This window comes from Solanum stenotomum, unplaced genomic scaffold (assembly GCF_019186545.1).
Source record: "Solanum stenotomum isolate F172 unplaced genomic scaffold, ASM1918654v1 scaffold13053, whole genome shotgun sequence".
Lineage (NCBI taxonomy): Eukaryota > Viridiplantae > Streptophyta > Magnoliopsida > Solanales > Solanaceae > Solanum > Solanum stenotomum.
Window position 1 is genome coordinate 1 of NW_026022364.1, and position 12,574 is coordinate 12,574.

Consider the following 12,574-nt stretch of genomic DNA (forward strand, 5'->3'; position numbering starts at 1 on the left):
TTTTCAGGTATGGGTATTCCATTTCTATCAGCCCTTTCTATATTATCTAGGCGAGCAGATTATTTTTTACACTTTCTCAAATGTGTTGTTAGTCGTCCTATTTCCCCCTGTGTACCTGTAGTTATATGTTTCATGGTCAATTTACATTTCATGCAAGTAACAGTAGTTGTTTCCTCATTTTGTACCAAAAATTTCCATACTAAAGATCCTTTAACACGTACAATGGTCTTTGAAAAAGTAGGTAAAGGGGGGACTTCATCTTGTTCCAGTAATTCGATAGCCGGACTAGTAGGGGTAGGAGTTTCATCATCTTTCTCATTTATTTTTACTTCCTCATCTAATTCTTCCTCAAAATTAGTAAAACATCTATTTAAAGTCTCATGATCTACTTCATTTTCGGAATTAAATTCAATAGGTCATCGTGACATAAAAGAAGTTTCATTAACATGAGTATAATCATTAGTATTAACTCTAAATCTAGGTGGCAAATGTTTAGAATTAGAACTACTTTCTCCTCCCCTATTATTTTTTCCTTCCGACATTGGTCGTTTACCACTATTTCTTTCAGAATTCATGTTCAAGTTTAAAATAATTAAATATTATGAAAAACAAGCAAGATAATAAACCAAAAAATAAAATAACTTAATTAATAAGCAAATAAAAAATTAAAGTTGGAACGAATGTACCGAACGTCTACGTAAAAGTAGACGTATAACCAAAGCTGGAATTGAGAGATGCCAATTGAAGCTTCCGATTTACTTCAAATAAATCTCTGAAACCCGAACTCCAAGTCAATATCACAAAATAATAATTATGAATTTATGAGAGATTGAAAATTGAGAGATTTTATAAGATGTTAATGAAATAGTTTGTGAATTTGTGATTTAAATGAAAGAATATGGGTATATTTATAGTGTTAAGGCCTAAGGGATTAGAGAGGGGTGGGGGTGGGGGGAGTTTTGAGCCGTTTTGGGCCCCAACCCCAATGGCTATAAATTAACGTTCACCTTTAAAAAAAAATTAAAATGGGAAGTGACTGTTGAACCGGATCAATCGGATCGGAACTGGACCGAAACCGGTTCTTACCGAACCGGATCAACCGGATAAAAAATCGGGTTCTGTTTCGGTACCTGTTCCGGTACCCTATAAGACCGGTTCCTTACCGGTTCAACTGATACCAGACTTACCGGTACGGGAACCGGACCGAAACCGGACTGGACCGACCAAACCCTGTCTAATTGCCAGCCTTAGTGTGCATTAGTAAAAAATCATCTTTTTATTTATGATTTCTTAATCACCGTACAAAATAAAAAGTGATCAACTAATATGAGAGGAAGAGAGTATAACTTAAAGAATCCATTAGGCTATAGTTTAAAGATCTCTTATGAACAAATATAAAATCTTATGAGGAATGATTTGTCACAGTCTAATTTTATAAATATTAGACGAGAATTTAATATTTTACCAGTCCCAAAATTATACTACATAACTTTTAAAAATAGGTAGTATTCTCAAAGGGGACGATTATATAAATCAATTTTATTATTGTGGTCTAGGAGATTTTTTTGTTTTTGTTTTTCACCTTGTGTTTGGTATCTGCATTAGAGTCAGACTATTCAGATTCGCGTAAGATAGGGCTCTACTCAAGGATTCTTTTCATACCCATGGATCAAAATCGAGACCTCTGATTAAGGAAATAGCAACCTCATCTATTGCACATCCATAGATGGTTGCGCAGGAGACTGAAGAAACACAGAAGTCAGTACAGGCGAATTTTGCAAGTTCACACTGATCTCAAGGGTGCGAGTCAACCTAACATATTATTGGGCTTCAGCCCATTTTTATAGTCTCATCAAGACTTGGATTTGACACTATGCAAAGTGGGCCTGTCTGTGAACTTTTAAGGCTTATCCAATAGGTGAGCAAATGTTTTAGGGATTCAATATAGTCTTAAATTTATTTTTACAATAAGTAATCCTAAAATTTGTAACATGTTTCCATAAATTACTCAAATTTTAATATTTAACTTTGTTTGAAACTACCATTGTATATTTCTTATAAATATAATACATAAATATGTACAGTGGTGTAGCCAGGAATTTTATGAAGGGAGTCCAAACTTTGAATAGTAATTTTTTAAAAAAAAAAAACGATGATTTATAGAGATTCTATTTTTAATAATATTGTGATATAATTTGGGTAAATGGGTCTCCTATTTATAGAGAAAGAAAACCTTATTTTAAGGAAATAAATTGAATTTTAATTGAAAAAAAATCCTTGTTGGAGGTGAGATTCGAACTTGGGTCACTCAAGACAAGCATGACACTATTTTCCACACGCTACTGAACATTTATATTAAACTTACGCATGTTTATTTACTTACAAACTTCAAGAAGGCAAAATAATTACAGAAAAATGAAAACGCTCATGCGTGGAATCAAACTGAGGCAACAAGTGGGCTTGCGACAACTCAAACCATCTCCACTATGGGTTACTTTGTTATTTCAGGGTGTCCAAAATACCATATATACCAATATAAGTCAAAACTTTACGTGTATATATCATATAATTTTTCGACGAGGGTGTCCAATTGTGGACAAGTGGCTCCGCCCCTGAATATGTAATGTATAATTAATAAATAGTCACTACATAATTTATGTATAATTAATATCTATATCTTCTATATCAGTTATACACTAAATATAGGCATGTTTATCACTAATTTCACCTGACTGTACTTTTAAAAATAATAATAATAATAATAATAATAATCAATATGGTAAAAGATTCTCTAACTTCAATATTTACCTTTGTTTGAAAGAATTGCATATTACTTGTAAACATTATAGATTATTATACATAGATATATAGTGTAAATAATGAGTAGCATAATCATCTACATTATTTATACACTATATATGGAGACAAAGAAGATGGTACTCCATAAGATAGAGAATATATCTATATATACAGAATACGTATTGTTGTTTATGTGATAATTAGCAGGCTCAGGAAACAAACCAACACTTGTTCTGGCAGTGTGAATGGATAAAGGCTGTGAAACATGGACTGGGATCACGTCGATTGCAGGGGAGATGAGACGAGTCTTACTAACTATAAAAAGAAAGAGGTGCAATGGTTTCAAGAAGCAGATATTACAATACTTGGAGGGCTAGAGATTGGAAACAATTTAGAGGAAGCTATAAGCCGGCTGAAGTGATAAAAACAGATTAAGAGAGATATGAAAATTAGATTAGAGTTGTTCAGTGCATCACAGAGAACACGTAGCTGTAGAGATTTCGTATATAGGCTGAATTCTTAGCTACTTTTTTGTTGTTGTTGTTTTCTTGCTGTAGTTTGAGGCTTAATCTCCTGGCACCAGAAGATGGTCCAAGAGTTGGGTGCTCTTTATTTTGTAGTTTTGTTGATGAGTGCTGGTAATAATATTTCACAGTTGTTACCAAAAAATAAAAAAACATTGACTATTACACATTACAAATGCATTGTATCAATTATGTATCTGATCTGTATAACTATGTATAAATAATGTATTTTCTTATAATAACCATATATAAGCAGGCTCTCAACTAAAAATTTCATCAAATATATGTAACAAAGTTGAGAAAAAGGAAAAAATGACGACTAATTCTAACGCAAACTTAATGGTACAACAAATTTACAGTCCATTGATTTTAACTTTATTTTTAGTACTAACATGAGCCAAATAAAATAAAACGAAAGAAATATCAAATTCGAATATATATATATATATATACCAGGTGGCTTTTCAAGGTAATTGGAATTGGTGTAATTACTAGGGTAGTAATTATCAGCCTAGTAATTACATTGTCTAGTAATTACACTGGCCTGTTTGGTTGCCACAGTGTAATTACACATGTCCTGTTTGGATGTCATATTGTAATTACACATGTTCTGTTTGGATGCACAATTGCAATCATAAAATTATAATAAAATTTTAAAATAAAAATTAATTATTTCAAATATATACTAGACAAATAAGAAACTTTATAAACGACATTAAATTAAATATTTAAGATATATATTCTTTTTTGAAAATATATTAATTAATAAACATATTTTCTGTAACTAATATTATGAAAAAATAATTGATTTATATTTTTTCAAATTAATATATTTCAATTGAATTGATCGTAACAACTAAAAGTATGAAGTTTCTACGAACATCGTGAAATGCATTTTTGATAAAAAGAATAATATATAAATAAAATGTCATAAATTATTAGATGTTTGACAAAAATATAATTTATCAACTCTAATTAAAAAATGACGTGCAATGTAGATTCAATATTACTAAAACAAATGAAACTGAAAATATAACATAAGTTATAAATTCAAAACAAAAATTTTAACATAATACTCTTATAACAAATTTCAACATAGCAATAAATATGATTTAGTTTTAGTTTTTCTTAATAAAGAAAGTGTAAGTCTATAACTTACTTAACAATAAATTCTATTTTAATATAATAAAATTATGCTGATGAGAAAATAAGCATGGCGTAAAGAAATAGATAATACAAAAAAATTACATACAATCACGTAAAGTAAGGTTGAGAATAAGAANGAAGAAAATGAAATATAATAATATAAAATAAAAAATAAACTTTTACAAATTTTTGGAATAATAAAATTAAAAAAAGAACTTAAAATAATAGAAGTAAAAAAAATTAAAACAAAAAAATTAAAATAGAAATAAAAAAAGAAATTAAAAAGTAATCAAGAGGTAATTACATGGCAGCAATTCGCAGCCTTTGCCTGTGAATTGTAGAGTGTAATTATCCCCTGTCAATTATACCAATTACTTGCTGACCAAGTAATTACTTGTCCTTCTAAACAGAACAAGACAGTGTAATTACACCAATTACACCAAATCCAATTACCAAGGTGTTCTTCCAAACAGGCCCTTAATGTTTCATCATTTCCTCCATTTTTTTCTCACTGTTTGTTTGTATGTCTTTGTCCACCTAATTTAAAAGTTGTTGAATTGGTACATTCGTCATCTTCTTAATCATTATTTTGTCGTTCATTTGTTTGTTGAACTAATTAATTGGACCGTACTCTATTTTTAATGTGAAAAAGAATAGAACACCAAATATGTAGCTCAAGTTTTTAATCTTAATTTAATATCCCGTTTGTTAAATGAAGTCAAATTAAAGTTCGAATGGTTCTTTAAAACTTCCAAAAGATTCCCTAATTAATTCTTATAATTATACAAAGATTCCTTGCGTCTAAATATAAAGTCTATAATCACACAGGGAATCTTAGGAACAATAGAGTTAATGTCGACGTGTTTGTCAGACATTTGAACTAATCACACTTATATAATTATATTTCAATTACGTATGCAAATTGAGGTTGAAAAAAATTAAGGAAGTTAAGTCCTGGACATCCTAATCAAATTGACTCTTGTGGCTGTAGACTACAAATAGGTAAAATAGGTATAATGTATCAAAATATTTTTTAATCGTGACTGCTAATCGAACGACCAAACACCGTCCACGCAATCATCCTCCATTTCTATCATCTTTTGTTATGTAACTCGAACAATATCGAAATCTATGATATTTGTGTGGACTAATTTCTCATGAAAATTCGTGTGTAAAAATCTTGTCTCCTTAACAGGATAAGACCCTTTGTATAGCTATAAGTTTTAGGTGTCGTTTGGTATGGACTAGGGAGTATTAGGAGAAATAGTTCATGCATTATGTACGATATTATTTAATATTATGTTTGGTAGAAATTTTGGGCGTTTGTATAACTAATCCTCACCTTACATTGTATTATAGGATCATGTATGCATTATTAATACCTTCCATTTGCTGGTATTACTAATACCTTTCGCTTAACTTATTTCATGTACCGGATATAAATCCACCTACAGGATTTACACATGAAAATTCATAAGCTCTCACAGGTGCATCATAATCTTTGGATTGAATCCCAATTAAGAATTATCCAGCCTATTTTAGTGGAGGGGTCCTAAATAAAGCCGAAAGCAATATCATACTTTATTGGATTATTAAGAAAAGTCCACTTTTTAATGGGGATTTTGATTAGTGACTGTGACTGGTGGGGCATTCAATGATCCAATGCAACATTTACAGTAAGCTTACGTTTTTTAAAGACAACGCCAGAAGTTTACCGCAATTATATGCTTGACTTAATGAATTGTCGATACAAATGATTATGAAGATTCAAAGCATTTTCAAGATATACAACAACAGAAAAAATTGAATAGAAAAACTCTCGAGCATTTTCAATACATACGTTATTGACTATTGCCTATGCCAATATTGAAAATGTGACATTTGTTGGACTCTTTAAAAGGTTAAGTTAACAGTACGATTTCATATTTGAGGATAATATCATATAAAAATAGTTTAATATCACATATTTTTCAATATATAAAGGAATATAAATTACAAATAATATTACAAGAATCAAACTCATAATTTACCAATAAACCGAAACACTAAAAGTTCAACTGTATATCATATTATAGAATGATATGATCATTTAGTTGAACGTACATTCCAAAGATCGATATACAGAAATTATTACATAAAAATGTTATCTTTAAGGATAAAAAGCAATATCCATGATAACATTATTCATGTTTTATGCTAATATATACTGATAACAACAATGGAAACAGTAAAAAAAACATTTCCTTGAACATAGTAAAACAGATTACACATTATTATTACATAATAATAAAGCTAAGTCTGAATTCGAATAATTTCGTCTTTTTGAGTAGGAATAGGAAGGTGACCTTTCTCCTGTAGACTCTTCACTGTCTCATATAAGCATTGTTTCACTGGTGTAAATTCCAGCCCCAAATCCTTCAATTTTTGGTTTGAGAATTTGTACGGTTTTACCCTTGGCTTCGTTACATCCGAACACCTAATATTTTTACGAGTATAACCAAGATTAGAATATATATACTACCAATCGTAACGAAGACATCAAAAATACATTCGAGTTGATAAAAAGTTGGTTTGGTCCCAATATGTTTTGTTGGTAAAGCAGAAGGAGAAGTTGGGACTAGCTGAGCCAGACAAGACAGTGATGGTGTGTTAGGTAAGAGCATTTCAAGTTTAAAGAATTATTGTTGATACTCAAGTGTTTGTTAGTGGGTCACTTGTATTTATGGTAGCAATGTTTATGTCATAAGTCTTATTCTTACCAATAAAAATTTGGTAAAATTCCCTTCATTTGTGCATTAAAAGATACTAGGAAGCAAAAACATCCAACAACTAGCAACTAATGATGCATATTTTGTGGACTAGGTCTTAAAACGATTTTAATTTGAAATAAAAATTCATATATTGATAGATTTGGGAATTGAACTTACTTTGTGGGGATGGGATATTCTGGGAAGAATTTGGCTAGAATTTCAACGATGTCACCACGATGAAGCACACTCTCAGCACAGAGGTAACGGCCTGATGCTGAAGGAGTTTCGTAGAGAAGTATGTGAGCTAAAGCCACATCCTTAACATGTACATATGCTTGAACTGAATTAGCATAAGTTTTAGCTGATCCAGTAAGGTACTTAAGGATATGAAGAACACTAGCATTCACAGTTTTTTGTAGCAATGGTCCAAGCACCAACACTGGATTTATTGCGACTAAATCAACTCCTTTCTCCCTTGCCTCGTCCCACGCTGCTTGTTCTGCCACCATCTTGCCATAACAATACCAATTCTGTAGCAAATTTAAATCAGTAACCTAAGATAATTAACACGTTAAATTTATTACTTTAGTATTATTGACCTTAGTGTTCTTGCAGAATTCAGGATCACTCCAGCAAGTCTCGTCAACAACTTTTTCAGGGTCTCTGCTTGGGTCCATGTACACAGCTCCAATTGAGGAAGTAAACACGACGCGTCTTACATTGGCCTCTGCTGCTGCTGTTATCACATTCTTAGTACCAATTACTGCTGGCTCCACCATTTGTTCCTTCAACATTTAATCCCACAAGAAAATAAATTACTAAACAAAGAGAAATTAGAAGCAAAACGACATTAAAAAGACCTTTTTTTCCCATCATGGACCTCTTGGTGGAACATTAAACATAAACAAATTAAAGTTTGTCTAGCTTGAAATGACAATCCAACTAATGGTTCAATTGGACCCAGTCCACCAACTACTACTACTAAATTATTATGTTTATGTTTCCTCATGAAATATACTACTCAAATCAATCACCAAGAAATGAAAAACGATTTTTTTTAACCAAAACTAGTATGATAATTGATAATCCAACTTACCAACATAAGATAAGAATTTTTTTTTTTAGTTGTGTGCACGCTTATACAAAAAAATTGATTCTTTTCACATCCCAAATTTGGTTTTACTTTTGTCCCTTTGTCTAATTAAAAAAAATAAAATCGCTATATTCAGGTCGGACCACAAAGGTTTATTGTATATTGTATCATACATAAGTTAAGAAGACTTACTGGATCATCAGTAACTGGTGAAGCTGTGTGGAAAACTCCGTCACAGCCATTGATTGCTTCACGCAAACTCTGATAATCAAGAAGATCACCTCTGCATAGAGTTAGCCTCTCTTTTGCTCCTTCAAGCTCCCTCAAATGACAATTCTTTGGATCATCTATATACAAAAAAAAAAGACATTTAAATTCTATAAGTACTCAAAAACAGAGTATATTCAAGGATTTAGAGTCACTGAGTTCAAAATGAACGAACTCGATATAAATTTTAATTTCTTTCAACATACGAGGAGAAATTGTTGGGTTGAATTGAAAAAATATGATGAAGATGGAGTATTGTGTGCATACCAGGATTCCTTACAGTTCCCCTAACAGTGTAGCCTTTTTCCAGAAGAAGTTTAACGAGCCAAGAGGCGATGAAACCACCGGCACCGGTAACACAGACGACTCGACCGGAGACTGACGGCATGCTACTAAATATTAATTTTCCGATGAGCTCAGTGATGAAGATGATATAGGCAAGTTGAATTAGCTAAGGCTCTTTTCTTGGAAAGTAATATGTAAAACAGAGTGAATGGAGTGTCTTTATATAGGGGTGGTTTGGTACATGACACAAAAATAATAATTCTTTCAATAAAATTTTAAGATTATTTTATTTTATATTATTTTTTCGGCTCAAATACATCTCAAGCCAAATTCAAACGGAGACCTTAAATTCTAATATATATTTTTTATGAAGTTTATTATAGCATATTATTTAATCTTTCTTGAGATATAGTATTCAAGATTTGTTAAATTTCTATTACTTATTTCCTCGTATATGAAAAGTTTATAAATTCTACAAATAATAATCTATAGTATTTGTTTCATTTAAAAAATATACTTATGTTTTATTATTATTTTTAAAATGAGGCCCCTCAAATTTGAAGACCTAAGGCAATTGCCTTTTTAAAAAAGTTGTAAAGCCACTCATGTATAAAAAATGAGATAAAATAATCTTATGAAATATCTTTGCTTATTCCATCTCGTTAACCAAACGATCCAATGTAATATTATTTATTATGTAATATGTATACCAACTTTTTGGCTCAAACTTGTTGGTATAACTTACTCTGATGTAAACGGACTACTTGCGACCCCTCAACCATGAGATCCTAATTATATTGAATTAAGTTAATTAAATCGACTAAAATAACTATAAACAATATTTGATCAACAAGATTGTTAATGAACTAAAGGAGATTAGGAATAATTACACGTTTGGTCCCTCAATTATTAATGAATTCTAGTTTTGATCCTAATAATATTTTGCTAAGCATATTTAACCTTCCATAACTAAAATATTTCTTTTTTATCCTTTATATAAGAAATATAATTGATGTTTAGCGTATTTTTAGTACTATATCACCATTAACTATGAAGTAACAATACATATTGTATATTATGCATTAATAATTGAATGGTTTTAACATTCAATAGAGAAACATCAAAATTGTACTTATCAATTATCTGAAAGTCAAATATGCTTAACTAAGAATTACAAAGATCAAAATTAAAATTTATGGATATTTGAGGGGATAAAAGTGCTAATACCCCAAAGGACTATGTGAGTGTAGTTTACCTTTTTGGGTTATATTTTGAAGTTAACTTTACATATTTTAGAGTAAATATTTTTAAACCCACTATTGTTAATTAGATTAATCAAATTAAAGTGATTAGCAGTCAAGAACAAATACCTTTAAGAAATTCCAGTGATGTTGTTTTCTTTCTCCGGTCAAGATATTGTAGTTGACGGAATGAGGTCACCGGCGTTATTTACCGATTAAATTAGTAAAAGTATGCTATTATTGACTAATCCATATGGTAATTTGATTATTAATTAATGTAATGTGAGTAATTAAGCTCTGAAGGTTCTATCAACAAAAGTGTCTATTGACTTTGAAAGAGCAAATTAAAGTTCAATATGTTTTGATAAAGCACAATATTTATTCAGGAAGACAATATTATTTGAGTGATTAAGACAATATTTAGATTATTCTTAACAAGAGGCTCAATATTTAATCCAAACAATATAATTTTTTCAATCTAGCCAAATAATCTAGTGCTAAACTTCTGATTCACATATTAACGAAATTAATATAGTATTTGGATTTAGTCTTTATTCGTTGGTCCTTTTTTTTCGTTTACTTCTTAAAATTCGTGATTTTTATTTTCATTCTCTGTTCATATTAATTTCATTATTGAAAATTTTCTCAAAAAATTAAATCCTAATGGTGTTTTGTACAATTTACTTTCTCCGGACCTTATTAAGGTAAATATAAGGTCTGCATACAACTTACTCTCCTCAGATGTTTTTTGTGAAATTACGTGGTTATGTTATTGTGAATTACATTCTTGAAATTACATACCAACAAAGTTCAATCCTATATTTAATTTAAAAAGACAATTAGTTAACTATGATTAACTAATAATAATATATTTAAAGATATGTACAATGTATTCATCGAGTTAATGAGAACATCATAAGTTATATGTAGAGGTAGAACACTAATTTGAACTTTATGAATTCTAAATTTAAAACTAAGTATTAGTAATTAAAATTTTAGTATATTTTTGTACATTTTATCAGTTTTTTAATTATAAAATAAAATTTAAATTTAAATCACTATATTTGACCAAACTATTATAGAACCCTTCCAACTTCATTGATCCATTGTTAGTTGCGACCCTGAACCATGTGATCCTAATATTGAATTAAGTTGATAAAATTGACTGGAAGAACTATAAACATTACATTCAACAAATGTTTAATAATTTGAAGGTGATTAGGAATATTGCATTTTCGATCCTTCAATTATTGATGAATTCTTATTTGATCCTTACAATATTTTGTTAAGCATATTTAACATTTAATCAACTATAATATTTATTTATTTTATATGTGATTTTTTTTTTGGAGTTATATGCCTTCAAATAAGTTTAAGTAATAGTACAAATTTAATATAATACATCGATACTTGAATGATTTAGCACTTAATACATAATTCATTAAATTTGTAAAGATTCAAAGTCTGGGAGATAAAAAATGCACATATCAATGAATTGAAGGTTAAATGTATCTAACTAAAATTTATTAGGATAAAAAATTGAAATGATCAATATTTGAGGGGCTAAAAAGCTAATATCTCAAAGGATTATGTGAGTATAAGTTACGTTTTCTTGGTTACATTTAGAATTTACTCTAACTTACATACTATAAACTATTCTTAATTAATATTAATAATCAGATTTAAGTATTAACAGTCAAGAATAAACACTCTTAAGGAATGCTAAGAAATTCCAGCGTTCTTGTTTTCTTATTGTAGTTGCCCAGAATAAGGTCACTGGCATATTTTATCAATAAAATATTACAAGTGTAATTTTTATTGACTTGTATGATGATTAACAAACGTAATATACGTGTAAATTAATTGAGTAATTTATCAATAATATATTACAAGTAGAATTTTTATTGACTGATATGATCTTTTGATGATTAACAAACGTAAAATACTTGTTAAATTAATTGAGTAATTTAACCTGTGAAGGTTCTATCAACAAAAGTGTCTATTGACTAGACTTTGAAAGAGCAAAGTACCAAAAAATTCAACATTTTTGGATAAAGAACAATATTTATTGAGGAAGAATATCTAATAATGACTAACATTATTCTCCAAACACGCTTTTTTTAAAATAACAATATATTTACTTTCACTAAATCGAAAATTTTACGTTATTGGATTATTGATGTTCTTGTTAGGAATAATTATCTACTTCTAATTCACATATTAACGTTCTTAATATTTGAATTTAGTCTTTACTCGTGCTTTTTTCTTTAAATTTCATCAATTACAATTCGGTTTGTATTTTCATTTTTTGTTTACATTAATTTCATTCATGAATATTACCTCAAAAAATTCAATCCTAAATAGTTCTGTTTTACTTTATTGAAATAATTTGACTAAAACAATTTAGGAAAATTAATTTTGTGTCTTCTGAGTTACCTAAAGATACTTTTTTTTGTTCCTGTATAGGAA

General features: G+C 29.4%; 1 protein-coding gene across 1 annotated transcript; it reads right to left on the bottom strand.

Annotated features, from left to right (window-relative positions):
- Positions 1-6,551: 6,551 nt before the first annotated feature.
- LOC125850024 (cinnamoyl-CoA reductase 1) lies at positions 6,552-9,112 on the bottom strand. The gene is made up of 5 exons (XM_049529946.1): positions 8,847-9,112; positions 8,505-8,659; positions 7,819-8,004; positions 7,397-7,749; positions 6,552-6,945 (listed from the first exon to the last, which is right to left on the bottom strand). Exons 1-5 carry the CDS (start codon positions 8,965-8,967, stop codon positions 6,762-6,764), a joined length of 999 nt encoding a protein of 332 aa, XP_049385903.1. The 5' UTR covers positions 8,968-9,112; the 3' UTR covers positions 6,552-6,761.
- Positions 9,113-12,574: the final 3,462 nt, after the last annotated feature.

What these genes read in the sequence shown, in the direction of transcription:
- LOC125850024 (XM_049529946.1), bottom strand. Translation starts at nt 8,967, where the DNA reads ATGCCGTCAGTCTCCGGTCGAGTCGTCTGTGTTACCGGTGCCGGTGGT. An exon ending in CACCAGTTACTGATGATCCA is followed by an intron (nt 8,005 to 8,504) that starts GTAAGTCTTCTT and finishes TAAATGTTGAAG; the next exon opens with GAACAAATGGTGGAGCCAGC. An exon ending in AATTCTGCAAGAACACTAAG is followed by an intron (nt 7,750 to 7,818) that starts GTCAATAATACT and finishes AATTTGCTACAG; the next exon opens with AATTGGTATTGTTATGGCAA.